This window comes from Tachyglossus aculeatus, chromosome 4 (genome assembly GCF_015852505.1).
Source record: "Tachyglossus aculeatus isolate mTacAcu1 chromosome 4, mTacAcu1.pri, whole genome shotgun sequence".
NCBI classification, from domain to species: Eukaryota; Metazoa; Chordata; class Mammalia; order Monotremata; family Tachyglossidae; genus Tachyglossus; species Tachyglossus aculeatus.
This window is the reverse complement of record NC_052069.1, coordinates 84599206-84625705: the sequence shown is the minus strand read 5'-3', so window position 1 is coordinate 84625705 and position 26500 is coordinate 84599206. Positions and strand designations below refer to the sequence as shown.

Below are 26500 nucleotides of genomic sequence, written 5' to 3'. Positions count from 1 at the left end.
GGCTTGGGAGTCAGAGGTCATGGGTTCTAATTCCGGCTCCCCCACTTAGTGACTGAGTGGCTTTGGGCAAGTCACTTCTCTTCTCTGGACCTCAGTTACCTCATCTGTAAAATGAGGGTGAAGACTGTGAGCCCTCCGTGGGACAAGCTGATCACATTGTAACCTCCCCAGTGCTTAGAACAGTGCTTGGCACATAGCGCTTAATTTTTGAGAAGCAGCGTTGCTCAGTGGAAAGAGCACGGGCTTTGGAGTCAGAGGTCAGGGGTTCAAATCCCAGCTCCGCCACTTGTCAGCTGTATGACTTTGGGCAAGTCACTTCACTTCTCTGAGCTTCAATTACCTCATCTGTAAAATGGGGATTAAGACTGTGAGCCCCCCGTGGGACAACCTGATCACCTTGTAACCTCCCCAGCACTTAAAGCAGTGCTTTGCTCATAGTAAGCACTTAATAAAATGCCATAAAAAAAGTAGAATTTCAGCAGATGAAACACACAATTGGGAAGCTGTATTAAAATGACAGTGATTTAATATGAAGTTCATGTAGTTACCAGTGATAATGATTGTGGTATTTGGTAAGCCCTCGTGATATTGCCAAACACTGTGTTGAGCGATGGGGTTGATACAGTGCAATCAGATCACACTGACTCCCTGTCTCATATAGAGTTCACTGTCTATGGGGAGAGATAGATGAGGAAATTGAGGCATAGAGAAGTTAAGCGACTTGTCACACAACAAGCAGTTGGCAGAGCTGGGATTAGAACCCAGGCCACCCGACTCCCAGCTAGTCACACTGCTCTTTCCATTAGACCATCCCTTTCAATCAATCAGTCGTGTTGATTGAGGGCTTACTGTGTGCAAAGCACTGTACTAAGTGCTTGGGATAGTACAATGTAGTGGTAGATACATTCCTTGCCCACAGTGGGCTTACAGTGTAGAGAAGGAGACAAACATTAATATAAATAAACCACAGATATGTACGTAAGTGCTGTGGGGCTGAGGGGTTGAGGGGTGGTGAGTAAAGGGAACAAATCAGGGCAACACAGAAGGGAATGGGGAGAGTAATTTTCTCATGGAATTGAAGAGGGAGTGAGTTCCAGGCCATGGACAGGATGTCGATGAGAGGTGGGCGGTGAGATGGAGGTACAGTGAGTAGGTTAGCATTACAGGAGAGAAGTGTGTGGACTGGGTTGGAGTAAGAGAGCAGTGAGATGTGGTAGAAGGGGGCAAAGGGATTGAGTGTTTTAAAGCCAATGGTGAGGAATTTTTGTTTGATACGGAGGTGGGTGGGCAACCACTGGAAATTCTTGATGTGTGGGAAAACATAGGCTGAACATTTTTTAGATAAATGATCCAGAAAGCAGAGTGGAGTGTGCACTTGGATGGGGAGAGACAGGAGGCAGCAAGATCAGCTAGGAGGCTGATACAGCAGTCAATGCGGGGGAGAATTGGAGGCTGAAGAAAGAAGCAAATGTGAAGCAGAGGTGACTTAACATGCATGATGAGTGCTCTGCACACAGTAAGCACTCAATAAATACGATTGAATGAATGAATGAATGATGACTTGACACCTGTCCATATGTTTTGTTGTCTGTCTCCCCCTTTTAGACTGTGAGCCCATTGTTGGGTAGGGACCGTCTCTTTATGTTGCCAACTTGTACTCCCCAAGCGCTTAGTACAGTGCTCTGCACACAGTAAGTGCTCAATAAATTCGATTGAATGAATGCTTGCTGCCCTTCTGCTGCCTGGATATGGGTTTTTGTTTATTGAGGGGGTTGGAAAATTTTCTGATATTTTCTTAAGAATAATAATAATTGTGGTATTTGTTAAGCGGTTACTATGTGCCAAGCACTGGGGTAGAAACAAGGTAATCAGGTTGTCTCACGTGGGACTCACAGTCTTAATCCCCATTTTACAGTTGAGGTAACTGAGGCACAGAGGAGTTAAGTGACTTGCCCAAGGTCACACAGCAGACAAGTGGCAGAGTCGGAATTAGAACCCACGTCCTCTGACTCCCAAGCCCATGCAATTTCCACTAAGCCACACTGCTTCTCCATTGTATTATGGTATTGTAGTACAGTCTTATATGATCTAGTACATGCATATGTCCCCAGATGTTTGCTTTTAAAGTGGAATGTTTAATTACATTGTCCATTTTGATTAGCAAAGAGTAACTGAATAAATATACAATATAAAAAATACTTCAATTTGTGAGTGAGCAAATAATGAGTTAAATGTTTGTCAAGAACAGTCTGGGTTGCAAAAAAGCTTTTGAGCTCTTTGAAATATGGTGGTATTGTGAATGTTACACATTGTATATAGTTGACAGTATTTATAGAAATGGGATAAGGTAAAGTTTGTAAAGGAATAGATACTTAGAGATAGTGAATTATTGTAAAGCATCTGTTTTCCAGGGTTCGGCATGGTGATGCTGAAGAGTGATATGTATAGAGCATTGGAATATTCATGTTCTTCTTTTAGGCCGTTGTAATGAAATACAGCTCTTATTTATCCAATTTTAGTTTTTACATTAGACTGCTTTTCACTTGGCATTCCATTATTTAATAGTTTTCTATAAGCACATCCACGTTTTTTAAAAGCCTTTACTTCATGACTTCTAATATACATGCACTACTGGTTCCTTTCCTTTATTTTGATTCTTTTTTCGCTTCTTGAGGAGTGATTATTTGCAAAAAAGTTGTTGATATTTTTATTAATTTTGTTTTGCATCAGTAGAAACTGCAGATTGGATAATTATACAAATGATATTCATATTAATGTATTGATAATGTTTGTCTCCCCCTTTAGACTGTAAATTCATCATGGGCAGGGACTGTGTCTGCTAATTCTGTTGAACTCTTCCAAGCGCTTAGTACAGTACTCTGCAGATAGTAAGCACTCATCAAATATTATTGATAATTGGTATTTGATTGGAACCCATTATGAATGTGTGTCAATTTCCTTCTTATTGAGAATTATCCATATAATAATAATGGTACTTGTTAAGTGCTCACTATGTGCCAAGCCCTGATCTAATTGCTGGGAGTTAATCAGGTTGGACACAGTCCCTGTCCCACATGGGGCTCACAGTCTTAATCACCATTTTACAAATGAGGTAATTGAGGCCCAGAGAAACGAAGTGGCTTGGCCAACGTCACACAGCAGACATGTGTTACAGATACACCAACTGTTCTTTTGTGGCTGAGGTTGTTGTGCACTAAAACATGAGGCTGTTATTCAAAAATAGCTCGGGGGAATCATTGGGCATCTGGGTTTTCCCCTGGAAGACTCTTTCATACCATTACATCTTTAAAATAGTATCCGCAGCCACACAAATAGTTGTCGTCATCATGTAATACTTATTGGAGGAGCTTGATCTCTAAATAATCTGGATTTTTACATATTCTTCAGTACTATATAATAATAACTGTGGTGTTAGAACAGTGCCTGGCCCAAAGTAAGTACTTAAGCACTGGGTTTGAGTCACAATAATCAGATCAAACCCAGTTTAATAATAATAATAATAATGGCATTTATTAAGCACTTACTATGTGCAAAGCACTGTTCTAAGTGCTGGGGAGGTTACAAGGTGATCACGTTGTCCCATGGGGTGCTCATGGTCTTAATAATCCCCATTTTACAGATGAGGTAACTGAGGCCCAGAGAAGTTAAGTGACTTGCCCATAGTCACACAGGTGACAATTGGCGGAGCCGGGATTTGAACCCCTGACCTCTGACTCCAAAACTCGGACTCTTTCCACTGAGCCACGCTGCTTGACCTACACAGGGCTCACAATCTAAAGTAGAAGTGAGAACAGATATCAAATTCCCATTTGACTCCTCCTCGACTCGGTCTGTCACATTCAACCAACATATTCAGTCTGTCACCAGATTCTGTCGGTTCTACTTTCTACCCATTCCTCTCCATTCAGTCAATCCCAAGCGCTTAGTACAGTGCTCTGCACACAGTAAGCGCTCAATAAATATGATTGATTGATTCAAACTGCTACCATGCTGATTTCAAGCACTTTTATCCCACCTTGACTATCACATCAGACTCCTTACAGAACACCCCCAGCCACTGCAGTCCATCCTTCACTCTGCTGCCTGGATCATTTTTCTACAAAAAATGTTTGGTTCACATCTCCTCACTCCTCAAGAACCTCCACTGGTTCCCCAGTCACCTCCGCATCAAATATAAACTCCTCACCATTGCCTTTAAAGCACTCAGCCCACAGATTTCATACTACAGCCCCAACACCAACACCCTCCTCCAACACCAATCAACTTATTCTATCTTGAGCTCATCTATCTCACCATTCCCCCTTGCCCACTTCCTTCCTCAGGGCTGGAACTCCCCTCTCCCCACCCTTTCATATAATAATAATAGTATTTTTTATTATTATTGTGGTGGTTGTTAAACGCTTACTATGTGCCGAGCACTGTTCTAAGCTCTGGGGTAGATTCAAGGTAATCAGGCTGTCCCATGTGAGGCTCACAGGCTTAATCCCCATTTTACAGGTGAGGTAACTGAGGCACAGAGAAGTTAAGTGGCTTGCCCAAGGTCACACAGCAGACAAGTGGCAGAGGCGGGATTAGAAGCCATGTCCTCTGACTCCCAAGCCTGTGCTCTTCCACTCTCCCCATTTTCCAAGTATTATTAAAATCACATCTCCTTCCAAAGGCCACCCCTGATTAAACCCTCACTCCTCTTACTCCTTCCCCTTCTACATCACCCTTACATTTGGATTTGGATCCTTTCTTCACCACATCCTCGGCACTTCTGTACAAATCCAGAATTTATTTTAATGTCTGTCTCCCCTCCTAGACTGTAAATTTACTGTGGGCAGGGAATATTTCTACCATCTCTGTTGTATCGTACACTCCCAAGCATTTAGTACAGAGCTCTACATGCAGTAAGTGCTCAATAAGTGCTGTTGATTGATTGATTTGACAGGTGAGAAAACTGAGGCACAAAAAATTGAGTGACTTGCCCAAAGTCACAGAGGAGGCAAATCACAGAGCAAGGATTATAAGTCAGATCCTCGGACTCCCAGGCCTGTGGTCTTTCTACTAGGCCACACTGCCTCTATCTAGTGGAGTGTCTCTCTTAATGAAAGTCTGCAAAGTTCTGAGTTCACCTGCATCTTATTATTGGTCATAGTTGCCTGGTAACTTGATCTTCCTGTTATAATCCGGAAAGCTTTTGTGTAGATATTCAGTTGCTGCAAGGATAGTGTTTTGCAAGAAATTCCTTGATGTCTGGGTCATTTTTATTGAATTCTTTGTGGCATCATTATGTGGTGCCCTGAGCAATTATGGTCATATTGAGCATGGTGTTCTTGAGTGCTACCCACTCTACTCATTTTGGTACAGTGAAACTGCGATTCGCATTATTTACTATTTGAACATTTACCTTTCCATTATCATCTTCTACCTGTAAATCATTTTATGTCTGTTCCACATCTAGACATCCTTAAGCTGTCTAAAATGGCAAGAATTGTGTCTTCTAGTTTGGTTGTAATCTCCCAAGTGCTTTGTACCATGCTCTGCACATAGTCACTAAATGAAAAATATTAATTGATTTTTAGGTTGGATCACTGGTAATTAGTTTCATGGTACATGGAAAATGATACAGTAGACCCTTGTCATTTTTGGATTTTCTTTTTAGTTCACAGTTTCATCTTGTTTGCAGTGATTTCTCTAACCAGTCCCCTTATGATGCCACGGACATACCTCTCCGAGCACATCCCACCTCCATCTACAATCGTTCTGGTCGTGTATCCATAGATTTTCTTGGTAAAAATTCAGAAGTAGTTTACCGTTACCTCCTTCCATGCAGTAAATTTGAGTCTTTGCCCTTTATTCTCTCCCATGCCGCTGCTGCCCTGCACAGGTGAATTTTGACTTGTAGCAGATTGCCTTCCACTCGCTAGCCACTGACCAAGCTAGGAATGGAATGGACAACCCTCTTCCTGATTCTCCCTCCCGTAGTCGAGACTGGTAGAGTACTGGGAACTCTCCAGGTGTGACCCTGAGAGGGGACCAATCCCCTGTGAATACCAAAATACATTTTTAATCTATGCTATCCCCCAATGGTGTGTCCTGAGGCAGTTGCTTCACTCTGTTATTGTCTGGAGCAGCCCCTTTCTCATATTTACTGTCTTCTGTCTACTTGTTTTGATTTGTTGTGTGTCTCCCCCTTTTAGACTGTGAGCCCACTGTTGGGTAGGGACCATCTCTATATGTTGCCAATATGTACTTCCAAGTGCTTAGTACAGTGCTCTGCACACAGTAAGCTCTCAATAAATACGATTGAATGAGTATTTACTCTTAAAATTAAGTGTAAAGTGTTTCTTGCGGAACCCCCTCTTATCAAAGCTTGTCACATATGGTTTGGTCATTTTCAATCTCTGCTTGTGTGAATTATTTATATCCATTTCCTTTCTTTTTAATTGTTGTTTCACCTCATGATGCCATCTTGGCTTTTTAATGGATGATAAACTTCTTGAGAGTAGTAATCCTGTCTTGTTTTGTATGGTCTCCAGGTAAGTAATGCTTTCCTTGGGGCCCAGAGAATGGTGTGTGAAAGTTGATGATAGCCATAATCTATTGACTGCTGTTGACTGCTTAGATCAATCAATCAATCAATCGTATTTATTGAGCGCTTACTATGTGCAGAGCACTGTACTAAGCGCTTGGGAAGTACAAATTGGCAACACATAGAGACAGTCCCTACCCAACAGTGGACTCACAGTCTAAAAGGGGGAGACAGAACAGAACCAAACATACGAACAAAATAAAATAAATAGGATAGAAATGTACAAGCAAAATAAATAAATAAATAAATAAATAGAGTAATAAATATGTACAACCATATATACATATATACAGGTGCTGTGGGGAAGGGAAGGAGGTAAGATGGGGGGATGGAGAGGGGGACGCATAGATGTTGGTGAGGGGCTAGACCTGCTTGTTTTTGAAAATTGGATAAGACTTCTACAACTTTCCTGTAGACATCTGGTCCCGTATTATACCCTCTCAAATGCTTAGTACAGTGCTGTGCACAAAGTAAGTGCTTAACAAATACCTTTGGATTGCTCTCATCTAGAGTCTTGCCATAAACCCACCCAATCCCCTTGAAAATGATTTTATTGATTAAGATTGAAGTGTGGGGCTATACATGAAGGGCCCTCACCGAAGGCCTTGCTAGGCCTTGTATTTTTTTTCACTTTCTGGACAATGTTTTTCTCTCTTTGTGATGGGGATTTAAGGTGAACCTTGAGGTCGTAAGTAGTTGACTGGGTTTCTGTGGAGTCATCGATCCAGGTCGGACAGCAGTTACTACAAAACATGTCACGATGAGTGGAATGGGTTGAGGGGCCAGAAAATGCAGCAAGGCCAGGATGCTGGGGGTAGGAAAGGAAGTGCAAAGAAAGGAGGGCAATGATAGAAGGCTAAACTTGATTAGCTTGTATTTGTTTCAGCACTTAGTACAGTGCCTGGCACATAATAAATGCTTAAAAAATACCATTAAAAAAAAAAAAAAGACCAAATGAGTCTAGATTTCTAGGCATTGGAGTCAATAAGGATGGCAAAATCTTTCTGCCATTCATTCAATCATTCATTCAATCATATTTATTGAGCGCTTATTGTGCGCAGAGCAGTTGGGAGGAGATTGCTAGATATTAAAGCAAACAAAAAAGAACATCGGTTACATCAGGCCAAAGAGGGAAACCTGGAAAAATGTTGCTCCTCTTGTAGCCAGGAAAAGAAAACTGAGTGTGTTTCTGAAAAATTAAGCATTTTTAATAGTTTGTTTCTGTCTTTCAAAAAAGATTAAAAATAAACAGTGAACAGTCAACAGACTGTCCCCCTAGGAATTTAAGTAGGAAAGCTGAATTAGAAATTGAATGGAAAAATTGGTATGTCTGCCTTGTAAGGAATTGGTAATTATTGTTACAGAGCCACTAGCTTTTTAGAATCTGGGAAAAGTCCAGAAAGATCAGAAAATGGTAGAAGTTGTACCCATTTTGAAAGGATAAAAAGGAAGACCCTGTTCATTATGGAAGTATTTTAGACCAAATAATCCCACTATCCTCATACAACCAACATCACTTCACACAGAGCAAATTGTCAGACAACTTTAATTTTCTTACATGATAGTGGCAATCCCCCTAATTTGGGAGAGGCAATAAATACATAATAGCTAATAATGAATATCATGAAAAAATATCAAATCTATCTATAATTCGTGAAGATTTGGGGCTTGGTATTTGGGGCATTGTCATAGAGAATTCCCAAAATACCATCAAAATACCAAAATTTCATTGAGAAGCAGCATGGCTCAGTGGAAAGAGCACGGGCTTTGGAGTCAGAGGTCATGGGTTCAGATCCGGCTCCACCAATTGTCACCTGTGTGACTTTGGGCAAGTCACTTAACTTCTCTATGCCTCAGTTACCTCATCTGTAAAATTGGGGATTAAGACTGTGAGCCCGCCGTGGGACAACCTGATCACCTTGTAACCTCCCCAGCTCTTAGAACAGTGCTTTGCACGTAGTAAGCACTTAATAAATGCCATCGTTATTATTATTATTATTATTGACAAGGAAGGAAGGGATGTTTATTTAGGAGGAGTGTTCACAGCTGCCTCTCAGGTCACAGCTGTGACCATGGTAAACCATGGCAATTGTTAAATAGTTCCTTGGAACAGACTCTATTGAATATCTTTGTTGTTGATCTGGGAGAACGAGTCCAAAGCAGACTTATCCAATTTTCAGACGATACTAAAATGGGCAGATTTGCTAACCTATTGGAAGAAGAGATGGAATTCAACATGTTAGACAAATTGAGAAAAAGGTCCTATTGAAATAAGTCAGGTTACGGCTGAAATGATTGCTCAAGATCCTGACCAGCTCCGTGATCGTATTAAAAAACAGAATCATTCCCAGGCAGTTTAAATTATTAAAATTTGGCATGATTCTGCTGCCGTGTGTGGTCTAAGAATAGTCAAGATTTAAGATCTGGGCTAGCCAAATGATAACTGCTCTACTCACGGTGTTTGGAAAACAGTGAGTGGACTGATTGAAATGCGAACATTTTTAGGTCCTGACTTGTCTTGACTTATTTTTCCAAGGGCAAACCAACGTTTAAAAAAACCAAACACAACAATTGTCAGTTCTTCTTGGGTCCCTTCTGTCAATCATGAGCACCGTGACTTAGGGAAAAGTGAAAATGTATAACAATTATTTTGCCATTATGTTTGAAACACAATTATGTTGATTTCATTCATTCATTCATTGTCGTATTTATTGAGCGCTTGCTTACTGTGTGCAGAGCACTGTACTAAGCGCTTGGGAAGTACAAGTTGGCAACATATAGAGACAGTCCCTACCCAACAGTGGGCTTACAGTCTAGAAGACAGCGGGCTCACAGTCTAGAAGATTTCTTTAGGATGAGAACTCAGATTGTCCAGGAAGCAAATGGCTTCCCATTGGCCATATTGAGAAGCAGCGTGGTGTAGTGGAAAGAGCACAAGTCTGGGCGTCACAGAACCTGGGTTCTAATCTCAGCTCCACCCCTTGTCTGCTGTATGACCTTGGGCAAGTCACTTAGCTTCTCTGTTCCTCAGTTACCCCCTCTGTAAAATGGGGATAAAGTCTGTGAGCCTGACGTGGGACAGGTATCTTGTGCAACTGGATTATCTTGTATCTACCTGAATGCTTAGTACAGTGCCTGGCAAAGCGCTTAACAGTACTATTTAAAAAAAACTATGTAAAAAAATGTTGAAAGTATTACACATTTTATCACAGTTTTTTTAATGAAATTTACAGCACACTCTTTGTAACCAAATTCAAATAATTATGCATCTTTTAAAAACAAATTCCATTGTTCCCTTTTCTGGGACAACAGCAGCACGGTGTAGTGGATACAGCATGGGTTCTAATCCCGGCTCCACCACTTGCCTGCTGAGTGACCTTGGGCACATTACTTAACTTCTCTGTGCCTGTTACCTCATTTGTAAAATGGGGATTGAGACTGTGTGGGACAGGGACTGTATCCAACCTGATTACCTTTTCCAGAGCTTACAACAGTGCTTGGCACATAGTAAGCGCTTAACAAATACTATCATTATAGTATTTAGTATAGTGTACTATATTAGTACTAAGTATTAGTGTTAAGTATTAGTATAGTATTAAGAAAATTGTGATAAAATTATGTAATAAAATGAATCTCCTGCTTTGGTTTCTGCAAATAAGACCTAGTTTTTATCACCATATCTGTAGTACAAATTCCCTAATTATTGTGGAGGTTCATGAGAAGATTTGAAGAGGTTGGGGAACACTAGACATAGATGAGTGAGGATAGGGTGGGGAAACCTTTTCAGTTGAAAGACTTTTCACCTTTACAAGAGAAAACATTTCTCTCGGAAGAAATTATTACATTCTTTGTATAGAAACATTTTCCTGGCAAATGCTGAATGGAATCCTCTACAAGAGAGGTGATTTTCAAATCTTGTTTCAACTGCCCTTACCTCTTTTCTTCTGTATCTGAACTTATTGCCTAAAAGTATGAAGTTCCTTCAGGCTCATAGTGCTACCTATGTGAAGGAGTGTTTTTCAGATCAGGGAATAAAAGCTTGATTTCAGTGCTTATGGATGGTTTGTACCCTTTCCATGTTTTTTATTCCAATCCTAAGAATGGAAAAATGCTAAAGAGATGTTTGATAACTTTGGGTAGAAGCGGCAGCTTTTCTGGATCAAGACATATAAATTTAACTACACTCTACACTGTAATTGTCTAGGCAGGAGTTGTCTACCAAGCAGCATGGCTCAGTGGAAAGAGCACGGGCTTTGGAGTCAGAGGTCATGGGTTCGAATCCCGGCTCCACCACGTCTGCTGTGTGACCTTGGGCTAGTCACGTAACTTCTCTGAGCCTCAGTTACCTCATCTGTAAGTGGGGATTGACTGTGAGCCCCACGTGGGACAACCTGATCATGTTACATCCCCCCAGCGCTTAGAACAGTGCTTTGCATATAGTAAGCACTTAACAAATGCCATCATTATTATTATTATTAATGTAGCAGAATGAATCTGATCTGAGCTTTTTCCTGAATAATGTTCTCCATAAGTTTCTATTGTGAGATGAAAAAGAGGCAAGGATTTTCTGGGCAGTAAGAACTGGGGTAGGACAAACATTAAAGAGCGATTAAACCAGCATTTTGGGACAATGCGTTCTTTACTAAACTGTTGTATAGAAAGGTCCACCTAATAATGTACATTCTAACTTTAATATATGTGAAAGGAGATCTGTCACTTCCTGTAGGACATAGTTCAATTTCCAGCTACTGAGCATGAATGAAAAAGAATAGCCTACCTTTTACACAGAATGGTCATGTGTGAGAAGCAGCCTGGCCCAATGGATAGAGCACAGGCTGGGAGTCAGAAGGTCTTGGGTTCTAATCCCACTCCACCACATCTGCCGTGTGGCCTTGGGCAATTTGCTTCATTTCCCTGTGCCTCAGTTCCCTCCCTCAACTATGAAATGGGGAGTAAGAATGTGAGCCCTGTGTGGGTCAGGGACTGCGTCCAACCTGATTTGCTTGTATCCACCCCAGCGCTTAGAACAGTGCCTGGCACATGGTAAGCACTTAAAAAAAATACCAGAATTATTATTATTTATTAAATCTTGATGAGTATATGCTTAACTCAGTAGAAGATGAGGTCGCACTGAACGGGTCCTACTTTGTTAGCAAAAAAAAAATAATAGTAATAATTCTCTTAATTAAAAACCAAGTTTTTGGGGGGGAGAATGCTTTTAAAACAACCTCAACTAGTCATCTCTGCATGACTTTTAGTAAAATATGTAGCATGAGCCATGAATGGGAATGCAGTAATTTCTGAAGGTTTAAGAATGTACAATAAGTGGGCCCACCCTGCTTTTCCTCTGCCAGGTGTTTTAAAGGAACTTGCATTTTACCACCTGCTAACAATTTATTTCTGGTTATCCCTCTCTTTTTGGATTTCACACCTCTGTGCATGCATCATGATGGCTGCATTGACTGACTTGATGGAATTGCTTTTTTTTTTACATACCTTATCTCAAGAGGTTGAATGCCATTGTCAAAAAGGCTCGTTAAAAATGATAAAAATGACCTTAAGCACTTAGTACAGTGCTCTGCACACAGTAAGCGCTAAATAAATATGATTGATTGATTGACCTTTGGAAAATTCATAGTTGAGTAGCCTTTATTAAATTCTTTTTTGTTTGCAGTTTTTTGACTGGAGTATACTTATGTATTCATTCTATGGCTTCACTGGTATTATTATTATTATTATTGCATTTGTTAAGCACTGTACTAAGCCCTGGGTTAGATAAAAGTCCATGAAGTCGGACACAGCCCCTTTCTCACATGGAGCTCACAGTCTAAGCGCTCAATAAATACGATTGAATGAATGAATGAGTTTCAGTGGGAGGGAGAAAGAGGTATTGAATCCTCCATTTTGCGGTTGAGGAAACTGAGCCACAGAGAATTTAAGAAACCTGTCCAACGTCACTCAGCATGCAAGTGGTGGAGCCAGGATTAAAACCCAGGTCCTCTGACTCAGGCCTGTGCTGTGCTTTTTCAGCAGGTCATCCTGCTTCCCAATCAAATTGTTCAAAATCAATTAATTGTTTGATCAAAATGCTCAGAATTTCGTAGAGTACTTTTTTATGTGTAAGTTTAACAAGTTAAATAAAAATGAGCAAATAGGCAAAAGTACTTTTTGAGTAATCTGATAATAAAAGTTTTCTGTGTAACTGAGAGCAAACTTCGGGCCATACCACTTGATGACTTTTTGAAACATATTAGTGAACAATTGATGTGGGTAATTATCTTGTCATGAATCCCTCTATCAGCTTGTTGTAAGTTTGGTTTCAGGTGCCTTATTCAGGAGTAATTCAGATATTAATAAAATGATTGTCTTTTTGATATTTAGAAAAACTCATTTTATTCGATGCATATTGTGTTCTACCTAGCCAAATGTGCAGAATTCAATAAATTATGTATTAGATCCAATACAGGCATTCATAGCATGGAATACCAACACTACCTAAACTTAATCGGTGTTCTTGTTAGCTGTTTTTAAGTCAGCGGGAGGGCTGCAGATGTATTTCTTCCTAGTTATTAAAAAATGTCCTTAATTATCTGCTATTGAATGAAAAAATGACTTTTTTCATAAAGTCAATTAGACTTTAATGTAAATGGATATATCTGCTCTCCCAGTCTGGTTCATTTCTTCAAGATAATAATTCAGGAGGACACAGTGTCCCTTAGAAAGTTGATGTTTTACAAGGCAGCCCTACTGCCTTATCGTATGTATTCTGAAGAAGTGTGTATGTTTAGTTTTCGTGCATTACAGCTTCAGGCCGGGACCCCGGCTTCGACTCTCATTCTCTAGCTTTGGGATGTAACTGAAAAGGATTGCCGTGCCCTGGGATAGCTAATTGGTAATGCCTGTGTGGAATGTGGATGAGTGAGCCATTTTGGCAGGGAGCAGAGCAGCAAAGCACACTTTTTCCCTTAGTTGTCTCCGAGGCTAAAATTAAACAGCGTTAGCTATTTCCACATTTAGTGATTTACAGTGGATCTGTTCTAAGTCAAACCAGCATCTACAGCTAATTGTCTGCACACTTGTACAAAAGGACTCATATCTGTGAGCCCGTCGTTGGGTAGGGACCATCTCTATATGTTGCCAACTTGTACTTCCCAAGCGCTTAGTACGGTGCTCTGCACACAATAAGTGCTCAATAAATACGATTGAATGAATGAATGAATATGGCCCCCTCCTTTTTTTTTTTTTAAAGAGAAGATTCTAGGCATGTTCAACTGCAGAAAACATGGGAATATGATATTAAATGTAAAATAAGAACCTGTCTCTCCCGCCCTTTGAATTCATTGAATATTATATTTATGGTATTGTGGTTCATCAGCTTGTGCACCTGTTTAACCCTCATAGACTCCGTTACACCTCCAAGCCATGAGGTCATTCATGCCATAATTTATGGGTAGTTTATGTAGCATGTTGGTGAGATGTTTTCTTAAGCTACTTAGTTACCAAAAATAAACAAAACTTGTCACAATTATTTTCGTCACAGAACATTTTCATCTGTTTACGTATGTTTGCCTTCACCTCACTTTATCCCCCTCAGTCTGTTTTATCTAGAAAAAGTGTTGTTACCTTAATATTTTTAAAAGAATAACTGTGGGAACTTCAGTCAGTGAGTCGACGCCCAAATGCCTGTTAAGGATTTGTAAAGGCCTGAAATACTCTAAATGCCTCCCATCTTGCTTTGTTTTTATCAGCAGCTCTGCCATGTGTCAGATGCGATTAGGGATAGACACCCTGGAAAACTTACCAGGAAAGCTTTAGGCTCTCTGCCATGAAAGCTTGAAAGTTGGGGGCGGCTCTGGTGATCTTGCCCGTAATTTTTCACAGGCTCCCTTAGCTCAGATCTGCTAACCGCCCTGTCTCCTGACTCACCCTTCTCACTGCCACCATTGGCCCACTAGGTTTTCTCCCCCAAATTCCAGAGTGGGGAGGAGAGGGAGAGAGTCAGTCGAGCCATATTTCCAGATGTGGCTCGTAGTCCCAGCCATCTAAGTGGCCCGTTCCAACCTCTGCGGTGAACAAACCACTCTAAAGAAAATCCGTTAAATTAGAGGAAGTTGAGCCATATTTGCAGATGTGGCTCCTAGTCCCAGCCATCTAAGTGGCCCGTTCCAACCTCTGCGGTGAACAAACCACTCTAAAGAAAATCCGTTAAATTAGAGGAAGTTGCCTTGAAGGTATCGAAACTTCTTTTCATTTTGTTCAAGACGAGGTCCTCGGCGTGCGTGATGACCAATGTTTACTAGCCTTGTGGAGTTCCAGCAGAAACTCCATTAGAATTTCAGAGGTAAAAAGCAAAAACCGCCATCAGGCATGGCAAATGTGAAATAAGAAACATAACAAGGGTCAAGCCTTTGTGTGTCCCCATTGTGGCCAAGACTGTTGGTCATGCAATGAGTGGCCTTTTCCTTCACATATATACCCAAGGGGGAATTTTGTAGTCAGTGATGTTTTTCTCAGTGGGGCTTAGTGGAAAGAGCAGTGGCCTGGGTTCTAATCCTGACTCTGCCACTTGTCTGCTGTGTGACTTTGGGCAAGTCATTTCACTTTTGCGCCTCAGGTACCTTATCATCATCAATGAAATTTATTGAGTGCTTACTATGTGCAGAGCACTGTATTAAGACCGAAAAATGGGGATTAAGACTATGCGCCCCATGTGGGATGTAGACTGTGTCCAACCTGATTAGCTTTATCTACCCCGGTGCTTAGTACAGTGTCTAGCACATAGCACTGAACAAGTACCATTGAAAAAAAGTACAAGGGGCCTCTCTCCACAGCTCTCCCCATCTTTGAAACCCTTTTGAAATAATACCTCCTCCGGGAGGCCTTCCAAAATAATTATCCCTGGTTATCCGATTCTAGCCTCCCAATCACCACCTCAGTTTGCAGCCAACTCTCCACTTGCATGCTCCCAGATCTCTGTAGCGTTTCTTATGTATTGACTTACATACCCGTTACTTAAGCATTCACTCATCTATATAACCACTTTTCCTTCTTCCTCTTCATTTAATTCTGTAGCTGCTGCCACTGCTGGACTGTAAGCAACTTGAAGGCAGGGATCATGTCCATTTACCTCTCATACTTAGAGTGGGAGCTCCATGGGGGTCAGGGATTGGTGAACTTTTATCCTAGCACTTAGACTGTAAGCTCGTTGTGGGCAGGGAATGGGTCTGTTTATTGTTATATTGTACTCTCTCAAGTGCTTAATGGAGTGCTTTGCACTCAGTAAACACTCAACAAATGATCTGCACATAGTAGGCATTTAACTAATGCCGCAGTTATAGTATTATTATTATTATTATTATTATAATTATTACTGTTATCATGATCGTTCTTCCCCAAGCACAGTACCTTGCCCACAGCAGGAGTTCAATAAATACAAAATCAATTTAGGCATAATCAGTGACAACATATTCAAGTGTGGGTCTTCCCTTTAGATTGTGAGCCCCAAGTGGGACAAGGATCAATATCTAACCTAATTATCCTTTATCCTACTGTTTAGCACAGTGCTTGGCACATAAGAAACACTTAAAAATGCCCTGTTTATTATTATCATTTCAAAAAATTTGGAACCCTAAGTAGGGAGAGAGTAATTTTTCATTTTAAAACAAGTATTTTCCTCTGTTGTTTGTCAGAAGTAGTTCACCGTAGCTTCCCAAGGGCTTCTGTTAGGGCCAGAGTTGAAAAATTAAACCCAGCAATGTGTGATTCCATTTGTTCATTTTTCTGAAAGATAGCATCCGTTTTATTCTCTTAGATACTAAAATGTTGAAAATGGCATATTGTAGCTCTTGAAATTTCCGTCTCACTTCTTGTAGACTTTTCAGTATGTTCTGCTTTATTTGCCAGTCTGGTAAAAATTTTGCTATACCGTTAATTTATTATTGCTCTCTTTTTCCCTTGTTGCCCCTTTATTTTATGTTTTTCATCGGTTTCTCCTCAAATTTAGTATTCATTTTAAGGTTTATTAAATCAACTAAATAACAAAGCTTAGTCTCTTTGCAAAAGCTTGTATGTGTTTTTCCAGCTTGCAGCCTCCACTTTGCTAATGATTTATCTTGTGTCTTTCTTGACTGCCTACTGGTGAGTTAATGCCTTATGTCCTTAATTAGTACCAATTTGTGGTATTCTTTGCCATATGAAATTAAAATGTTTATTTAAAAAAACATACCGAAACTTTTTCTTTGACAGCCAAGTGGACAACTTTGTAATTACAGGTTTAGTGTTTTAATTTTAGTTCCCTTATATGAATTTCAGAATTTTTTCAGTTTACATCCATACTAGATTCTTCTTTGAATTTTAATTACCGAGTGATTGAAATTTGAAATCTTCCTTCAGATATTGACTCTGATGAAATTTTTTGAGACCGTCCTCATGGTGTCACTTAGCATAAGAGTTTGCATATGCATTATTATTAATGACATGAAATCAATTTTGATAATTAGCCTAGAAACCCAAAGTTAATGAGTCCATAGGATTGCCGTTTCGTTACCATACACCATGGTAAATTCTTGCTTATGTTGGAAAGTAGGATAGGTGCCTCTTCTTGCTAAATAGCAGAGATATCCAGTTTACAATTCTCCCTTAAGAAATTGCCCGTATGTCAATTTAACAATTCTTCGGGTGGGACTCTGTGCTCTGTATAGACCGAAAACCCGTTGTGGGTGGGGATGGGGAACGTGTGAGTAGATTGGACCCTCCCAAGCGCTTAGATACGCTGCTCTGCATACAATAAACTCTCAGTTAATATGATTGAGTGATCTAGTGGTTATTAGGTTTTCACTTCAACTTGCGGCTGCTATTTAGCACTCAGTAAATATGGTTGAATGAATGAATGGTCACCATAGCAAGGCAGTGGTATTATATCTGTCTCATCAATTCCCTTGCCTGTTGTTTACCCAAGCCTGTTCCAAGCCTTCAGATTTGCCTTTAATTTAGCTTCCTCCCACCCCAAGGCCCTGCAGTCTCACTGAGAAGATTGATACCACCAAGTATGAGCACTTCCTGGGCCTCTTCGCCATTCCTTCTCCTTTAAAAGGTAGATAGCTGGTGTCCTGAGATTTTGTTTCAAAATAGAAGGCATAGTTTAGTGGATAGAGCCCAGGCCTGGAACTCAGAAGGTCATGAGTTCTAATTCCAGCCCTACCACTCGTCTGCTGTGTGACCTCAGGCAAACCACTTCACTTCGGCGCCTCAGTTGCCTCATCTGTAAAACAGGGAATAAAACTGCGAGCCCCATATGGAATAGAGACTTTCACGGGAAGCAGCGTGGCTCAGTGGAAAGAGCCCGGGTTTGGGAGTCAGAGATCATGGAATATAATCCCAGCTCCGCCGCTTGTCAGCTGTGTGACATTGGGCAAGTCACTTAACTTCTCTGTGCCTCAGTTACCTCATCTGTCAAATGGGGATTAAGACTGTGGGGCTCACATGGGACAACCTGATCACCTTGTATCCTCCTCAGCTCTTAGAACAGTGCTTTGCACTTAGTAAGTGCTTAACAAATGCCATCATTATTAGGGACTGTGTCCAACCCGATTTGCTTGTATGCACCCCTGTGTTTAGTTACAGTATCTGGCAAATAATATGCACTTAAATACTGCTATAATTATTATCATCACAAAGTGAAGCTTAAGCTTCCTGGATTTTCATAGGCCCAACCCAATTTGCTCGTATCCACCCCAGCCCTTAGTACAGGCCTGACACGTAGTAAGCGCTTAACAAATACTATTCAATCAATCAATCGTATTTATTGAGTGCTTACTGTGTGCAGAGCACTGTACTAAGCGCTTGGGAAGTACAACTTGGCAACATATAACTATTGTTATTGTTGTCACAAAGTGAGCCTTAAATTGCCTGGATTTCCATGCCCCACCTCATCGGCATATGCATGAATAACTGTTATAACTAATAACTAAATTTTGTCATGCTCATTCTTGGTAAAATACAGGATTGATGTAACATGAGTAGTATAAGGCAACAGACCATCCAAGTACCCCATTGTAACCATTAAGTCCAGCCTCCTCCCTATTCCTTAGTAAAATTAATGGGTTCTGGTTGACCACCTCATCCTGTCCCAGCTCACTCACAAGTGGAAATGCTTTTGTGCAGTGATATGGCCAAAATTTGGGAAAAAGAAGCTCAAAAGCAAATCCAAGAGTCTGAGTAATTCACCGATGGATAAGCATTTCTTGAACACTGTGAATTGATTGCCTTGTCTGACCTGGAGTTGGGAGCATCACTTCTGGGAGTGAGAGAGGGCTCAGCTAGCCTGTTTGATCTATGTCCCCTTTCTGAAATGCCGAATTAGACAGTTTATTAATACTGATGGCGGTAGTTAAAGGCTATGTGCCAAGCACTCTACCATGGGCTTGGAAGTCAGAAGGTCATGGGTTCTAATCCCGGCTCTGTCACATGTCTGCTGTGTGACTTTGGGCAAGTCACTTTACTTCTCTGGGCCTCAGTTACCTCATCTGTAAAATGGGGACTAAGACTGTGAGCCCCATGTAGGGAAGGGACTGTGACCAACCTGACTAACCTGTATCTACCTTGGTGCTTTGGACAGTACATGGTAAGTACTTAACAAGTACCATTATTATTATTATTACCAAGCGCTGAGATAGGTAAGAGATCATCAGATCAGACATGACCTACAGAGGGTCAGTACAGTATTTAGTCAGGGGGTGGTTTTGTAGTTATGAATACATGTGCAGATTAATTCCATTGAATAATGGTAGTAATAATTGTGATATTTGTGAAGCATTTACTCATTTGCCTAGCAGTGAACTAAGTGCTGAAGTAGAAAAAAAAAAAACGCATCATCAGGTCAGACATGGTCCCTGTCCCAAGTGAGGTTTGCAGTTTAAGGGGAAGGAGAACAGGTATTTCATCCTTATTTTACAGATGAGGAAACTGAAGCACACACAAGTTGTGACCTGTTCAAGGCATCCAGCCGGGAAGCGGCAGAGCTGGTATTAGAACCTAGGCTCTCTGATGCCAGTCAGTCTGTCTTATTGAGCGCTTACTGTGTGCAGAACACTGTACTAAGCGCTTGGGGGAGTACATAAGTACAATATAACAATAAACAGACACATTCCCTGCCCACAACGAGTTTACAGCCTAGAGGGAGAGACAGACTTTAATATAAATAAATAAATCTCAGGCTGTTTTCACTAGGAGCAGTTTTGAACATTGTTTTGCTATGCCACACTTTTTTCCTTTGTGGAAAAGTATCTGTACTTTCATTCATTGTCGTATTTATTGAGCGCTTACTGTGTGCAGAGCACTGTACTTAGCTACACTTCCTCTTAGGTAAATCTCACATTACAGCCCTGCTGCCTTTTTCACAAATCAAAATATGAAAACATCCTGCCATCTCAACAGGTTGCGAAAAAACTACTTTCTTAAATTCTTTTTTCACTCAGGCCCAAGTGGTGTGTTTAAGAAGGAATAAGTTCATTTTCTTGTCTTGTCTTTTAGGTGCAGTACTTCTCGCCAGTGTACAAGGAATAGCAGTCAGCATCGATCCAGTGATATACACATGGCTCACCTATCAGCCGCAGAAACGAAGTAATAGACACATTCAGCAGGTAGGAGATACACGTACATTATTTCATTGACTGGGGAATAATTACGTCTTCTGCAGAGATTTGCTTGTTGTCAAATTATGATTGTTTTCAAGTGAAGTGGAGCACTGAGCATGTCTTTTTCAGAAATGACTACTTTCCTCCCTCAAATCTGACCCCTGTATTTGGATTAAGGCACAGAGAGGCCTGCTAGCTGCCAGAGGAAGAAAAGACGAGTTGGAAGGGCTTGTCTTTCTGGGCTAAGGCCAGAAGAAAGGCATTTTCTCAAGGGACAGTGGGCAGAGGGTGGTTCATTCATCCATTCAGTCGTATTTATTTAGCTCTTACGGTGTGCAAAACACTGCACTAAGCGTTTGGGAGTTAGTGTGAATGGTGTGTCATGTTCTTGGGATCTTCTTTTCTACCTACCGTTATTTCTTTGCAATGTGTCTTAACCCTTTTTTATCCAGTGTTCCTTCCCACTTCCTCCATTCATCATTTAAAACTGCTAAACTGGATCCTAGCTGAATTTTTTGACAAGTAATGTGGCCTAATAGAAAGAGGACAGGACTGGGAGATCTGGGTTCTGATCCCAGCTGTGCTACTTCCCTGCTGTGTGTCCTTGGGCTGTGGCTCCCACGTGCCATGACTCAACTTCTCTGTCCTTGTTTCCTCATCTTTAAAAGAATTAGATGCGTGTTCTCCCTCCCATTTCGACTTTGAACCCCATGTGGGATAAAGGCTACGTGATCTGCTTATATTCTACCTACCCCATTGCTTTGACAAGCGCTTGGCACATTTTAAGAGCTAACAACTATAACCATCGTCATTATGTATTTTGCCACAGTGCACTCTGCTAAGTAATCGAGGATGCGGATCTAAAAGCAAACACAGCGCAACTGAGAGCAGTGCTGAAGCAGGATGTTTGTGAAACTAATAATTTCCTCCTCTGAATTATTTTATGCTACGAATTACTTTGTCGGTCTCAGCATTTTCATGTATTCTTCCATTCTGGCTGTTTTCGTTCAAAACTGTCTATTTTACGAAGGTTTGTAGAATTCCCAGCCATTTCAGTAGTTTACAGAGGTTGAAGCAGGTGGTCTAAGGTATCGATGTCTAAAGCAGCGTGGCTCAATGGAAAGAGCCCGGGCTTTGGAGTCAGAGGTCATGGGTTCAAATCCCGCCTCCACCAATTGTCAACTGTGTGACTTTGGTCAAGTCACTTCACTTCTCTATGCCTCAGTTCCCTCATCTGTAAAATGGGGATTAAAACTGTGAGCCCCCCATGGGACAACCTGATCTCCTTGTAATCTCCCCAGTGCTTAGAACAGTGCTTTGCACATAGTAAATGCTTAATAAATGCCATCATTATTATTATTAAAGGTGCATTTTTTTTTCCCCAGAAGGAACTCCAGCTTTCACAGCAAGGCAGTTTGCAAGGCAGGATTTCTGGGTGTGGCATCCTGAACCCCAGGATTCGTCTTGAAGTTAGCTTGTGGCCCCTACACCAGAACCATAAGCAAAACTGACCCCATTTCTGGACTGCACCTAAAATGGGGTCTTGCAGCCTGAATCCTCTTAGCCTGGCCTGACTCCAGTAACAGAGATACCAAGATGGACCAGCACGGTAGAGATTAGCCTCCCTCCTGTCTCTCATGCCATCTTCATTCATTCATTCCATAGTATTTATTGAGCGCTTACTGTGTGCAGAGTACTGTACTAAGCGCTTGGAAAGCCGCTACCCAACAATGGGCTCACAGTCTAGAAAGGGGGAGACAGACAACAGAACAAAGCAAAACAAGTAAACAGGCATCTTCGCCCTAGGGGCATGAGCTGTTGCCAGGCAACAGGAGCTGGGCTGCCCATCCCTTTCCACCCAGACCTGCCATGCGGGAGCAGAAGCCCCTCACACCCCCTCCCCACCCTCCACGGTCGCTATACTGAGGTTTCTCTTGTGCTTCGAGCAGGATACTATAATAATAATAATAATAATAATGATAGTGGTATTTGTTAAGCACTTACTATGTGCCAGGCACACGCTGGGGTGGGTACAAGCAAATTAAGTTGAACCCAGTCCCTGTGCCACGTGGGGCTCACGGTCTCAGTCCTTATTTTACAGTTGAGGTGACTGAGGCAACATTCATTCATTCACTCGTATTTATTGAGCGCTTACTGTGTGACAGAGTTGTGAAGTGACTTGCCCAAGGTCACACAACAGACATGTGGCGGAGCCAGGATTAGAACCCACGACCTTGTGTCTCCCAGGCCCGGGCTCTATCCACTAGGCCGTGCTGCTTCTCCTGGCCTACTGGCAGCCACACGTTTCGGCTGCGCTACTTCAGTGCAGGAGCAGGAGAAGAGGTTTTCTAGGCTGCATAGTGAGTGTCTAAGACTTGGCCCTGCCACTGTCCCTACCCGCTAATAATAATAATAATTATGGTATTTGTTAAGCATTTACTACGTGCCAGACCCTGTACTAAGCACTAGGGTGGATACAGGCAAATCAAGTATCAAGCAGCGTGGCTCAATTGAAAGAGCCCGGGCTTTGGAGTCAGAGGTCACGGGTTCAAATCCCAGCTCCGCCCATTGTCAACTGTGTGACTTTGGGCAAGTCACTTCATTTCTCTGGGCCTCAGTTACCTCATCTGGAAAATGGGGATGAAGACTGTGAGCCCCCCCGTGGGACAACCTGATTATCTTGTATCCTCCCCAGTGCTTAGAACAGTGCTTTGCACATAGTAAGCGCTTAACAAAATGCCGTTATTATTAAGTTGGACACCGTCCCTGTCCCGCATGGGGCTCACAGTCTTAATCCCCATTTTACAGATGAGGGAACGGAGGCATGAAAAGTGAAGTGACTTGTCCAAAGGCACGCACCAGACAAGTGGCGGAGCCGGGATTGGAATCCATGACCTTCTGAGTCCCAGGCCCATGTTCTATCCACTACGCCATGCTACCCCCCATCCTTCCCCTTCCTTCCCTCCGGGTTCTGTAGAGCTGACAAGCTTGTGGGATCCTTTAGGGAAGACAAGAATTCCTCTCCACAGAGGGGTGGGGATTCAAAGGAGTGCTCAGTCAGTGGTGCAGGGCCATCCAGGCCTCCCAAGTTGGGGAACTAGGCCTGTGGCTTTGTGGGGGTCACCATCCATTCGTTGCTTCTGGTATTGCACCCAGGGTGTTGGGAGGCTACCTGGTGTAGACATCTCCAATCAATCAATCAATCGTATTTATTGAGTGCTTACTGTGTGCAGAGCACTGTACTAAGCGCTTGGGAAGTACAAGTTGGCAACATATACAGACAGTCCCTACCCAACAGTGGGCTCACAGTCTAAAAACCTAGTAGACCAGGTGGACCCCAGCAGCCCAACGGGTGTAGGCCGTGGCAGTTGTGGGCCATGCATGGTAGCGACATTGCCCCTTGTAGGGTTTTGGGTGGCCCCTTAGTCCGAGATCCTAGGACCCTGCCCCCTCTGCTCTGTCCCGATGGAAATCCTCGTGCTTCCAAGATGAGCTGGGTTTTGCTCCCTAGCCTCAGGGTACAGGCCCTTTGCCCTATCATGCTTAATTGAATCGGGGAAGAAATCTTTTTCCAAGTCAGTCAATCGTATTTGTCGAGTGCTCACTGTGTGCAAAACACTGTACTAAGAGAAGCAGCGTGGCTAGAGAAGCAGCACGGGCTTGGGAGTAAGAGGTCGTGGGTTCTAATCCCGGCTCCCCCACTTGTCAGCTGTGTGACTGGGCAAGTCAGTTAACTTCTTTATGCCTCAGTTGCCTCATCTGTAAATTGGGGATTAAGACTCTCAGCCCCACCTGGGACAAACTGATAACCTTGTATCTCCCCCAATGCTTAGAACAGTGCTTGGCACATAGTAAGCACTTAACAAATACCATCATCAGTATTATTATTATTATTATTAGAGCGTAGTCTTGGGAGTCAGAAGAACCTGGGTTCTAATCCCGGCTCTGCCACGTGTCTGCCGAGTCTTCTTGGGCAAGTCACTTCACTTCTCTGGACCTCAGTTACCTCACCTGTAAAGTGGGGATTAAGAGTGAGAGCCCCAAGTGGGACAGGGACTGTGTCCAACCTGATTAGGAGGACTTCCCAGACTGAGCCCCTTCCTTCCTCTCCCCCTCGCCCCCCTCTCCATCCCCCCCATCTTACCTCCTTCCCTTCCCCACAGCACCTGTTTATATGTACATATATTTGTACATATTTGTTACTCTATTTATTCATTTATTTTACTTGTACATATCTATTCTATTTATTTTATTTTGTTAGTATGTTTGGTTTTGTTCTCTGTCTCCCCCTTTCAGACTGTGAGCCCACTGTTGGGTAGGGACTGTCTCTATATGTTGCCAACTTGTACTTCCCAAGCACTTAGTACAGTGCTCTGCACACAGTAAGCTCTCAATAAATACGATTGATGTTGATGATGATTAACTTGTATTTCCCCCAGTGCTTAGAACAGTGCTTGGTACATAGTAAGTGCTTAACAAGTACCATAGTTATAATTAATTACTAAGCACTTGGGAGAGTACATTCTAACAATTAACAGACACATTCTGTGCACGCAACAGTGTCTTTCAGAATCTGAGCGACACTTTCCCCCGGCTACTCCCAAAGATATCCCCCGTCTATCAGCGTGGTCAAAGGGGAATGCCGCCGAGCTCCTTTGAAATCCCCCCTTCCAAACTCATACAAAACCCACCCACCAGTGGCCCTCAGATTCTCAGAAAAACAAACCAGGGAGCCTCATTCCTAAAATTCCGCTCAACCAGAATCCACACCCGGGCCTAATTTAGATGCTCTCAGCGTTCCCCTCCCCGCAACCCTTTCTCTGGAGTCCCAACAGAAAATAGAAATTTCAAACCCAAGAAGATGCTCTCTCAAAGATGTATAATTCTCCGCGAGACAAGCCAGCCTGGTGACTTCGCACTGATTCTGGGAAGTTAAGTCTCAAGAGGCTTTTAAAACAGGAACATAGACAGTCCTTTTCTAGGAAAATCTCCTAGCCACCAGCCAAATTAATCTGGTTGTGAAAGCCGGAAAGTACCCCAGAGACAATAACCAGCAGGTGTCATAAGGACCTAGGTTCACTGAGATATTTCTCTTTACTGTGACCTCAGGGCAAAGCTCCAGGGCCTGGAAGTTGCCTCAACCTATCAAGACATTTTGGGGATAATTGTGGCCTTGGGTATGTAGCTCTCTGTCAGGGACAATTGTGAAATGCTATGGTGATGATGATGGTATGTTGCCAACTTGTACTTCCCAAGCGCTTAGTAGAGTGCTCTGCACACAGTAAGCGCTCAATAAATGCGATTGAATGAATGAATGAATGGTATTGGTGAAGCACTGTTCTAGGAGCTGGGGTAGATACAGGCTAATCAGGTTGGACACAGTCCATCCCTGACATGGGTCTCACGGTCTTAATCCTCATTTTACAGATGAGATGACTGAGGCCCAGAGAAGTGAAGTGACTTGCCCAAGGTCACCCAACAGACAAGGGGCAGAGCCGGGATTAGAACCCAATTCCTTCTGATTCCCAGGCCCCTGCTCTATCCACTATGCCATGTTTGCTTCCCCCTATGCCACCTCTTCCCAATTGACATCACTTCCCAAGTCTGTTAACTTCCCTGTGCCTCACTCTCATCTATAAAATGGTGATTCAGTACCTGTTCTCCCTCTCCCTTTTCCTCCCCACCTCCCCACCTCCATGTGGAACAGGGACTGTGTCCAATCTGCATATAACGTAACTGCCCCAGTGCTTATTTCAGTGCTTGACATACCTCAAAACAAAACCTTAACGAATACCCCAATTATCATTTTCAGTTGCTCCTTGCTTAACCTCCTGCCTGGCTACTGGTGGAGACTGTAAACTCATTGTGGGCAGGGAATGTCTGTTTATCGTTGCATTGTACTTTCACAGATGCTTAATACAGTGCTCTGCACATAGTAAGCGCTCAATAAATACGATTGAGTGAATGATCCAGAGACCACAAATCACCAAAGAAACCCCTGCTGATATGTGACTCCAAAAATCATTATTTTCAGAGGATTATATCAACTCCTTTTAGCCCTTTTCAGCATTTTAATGACAACCACTCAGTCATATGAAGTTAACACATCATGTGGTGGTTGTTTTGGGGAACGTTTACAGGGAAATCTAATCCTGAACCCCTTTTAGGTGATTATTTAGTTTCATTGTTTTCTTCTCCAAAAGTAGACTGCTTTTATTTTTCACCACTTCCCTTGCCAATTTGGTCAGGACTTCTGCAACCTAAGTAA

General features: G+C 42.2%; 1 protein-coding gene and 1 non-coding gene across 3 annotated transcripts in view; one reads left to right on the top strand and one right to left on the bottom strand.

The window, feature by feature from the left end:
• VPS13B (vacuolar protein sorting 13 homolog B) overlaps positions 1-26500 on the top strand; it is a 1018523-nt gene that overhangs the window by 359597 nt on the left and 632426 nt on the right. For both annotated transcript variants that reach the window (XM_038744561.1, XM_038744562.1), the window contains exon 19: positions 20129-20238. In XM_038744561.1, coding sequence (XP_038600489.1) covers positions 20129-20238 — 110 coding nt within the window. The remainder of the gene's footprint in view (positions 1-20128; positions 20239-26500) is intronic.
• LOC119927750 lies at positions 5904-6041 on the bottom strand. The gene has a single exon (XR_005450725.1). It is a non-coding gene; the product is annotated as a small nucleolar RNA SNORA7 (small nucleolar RNA).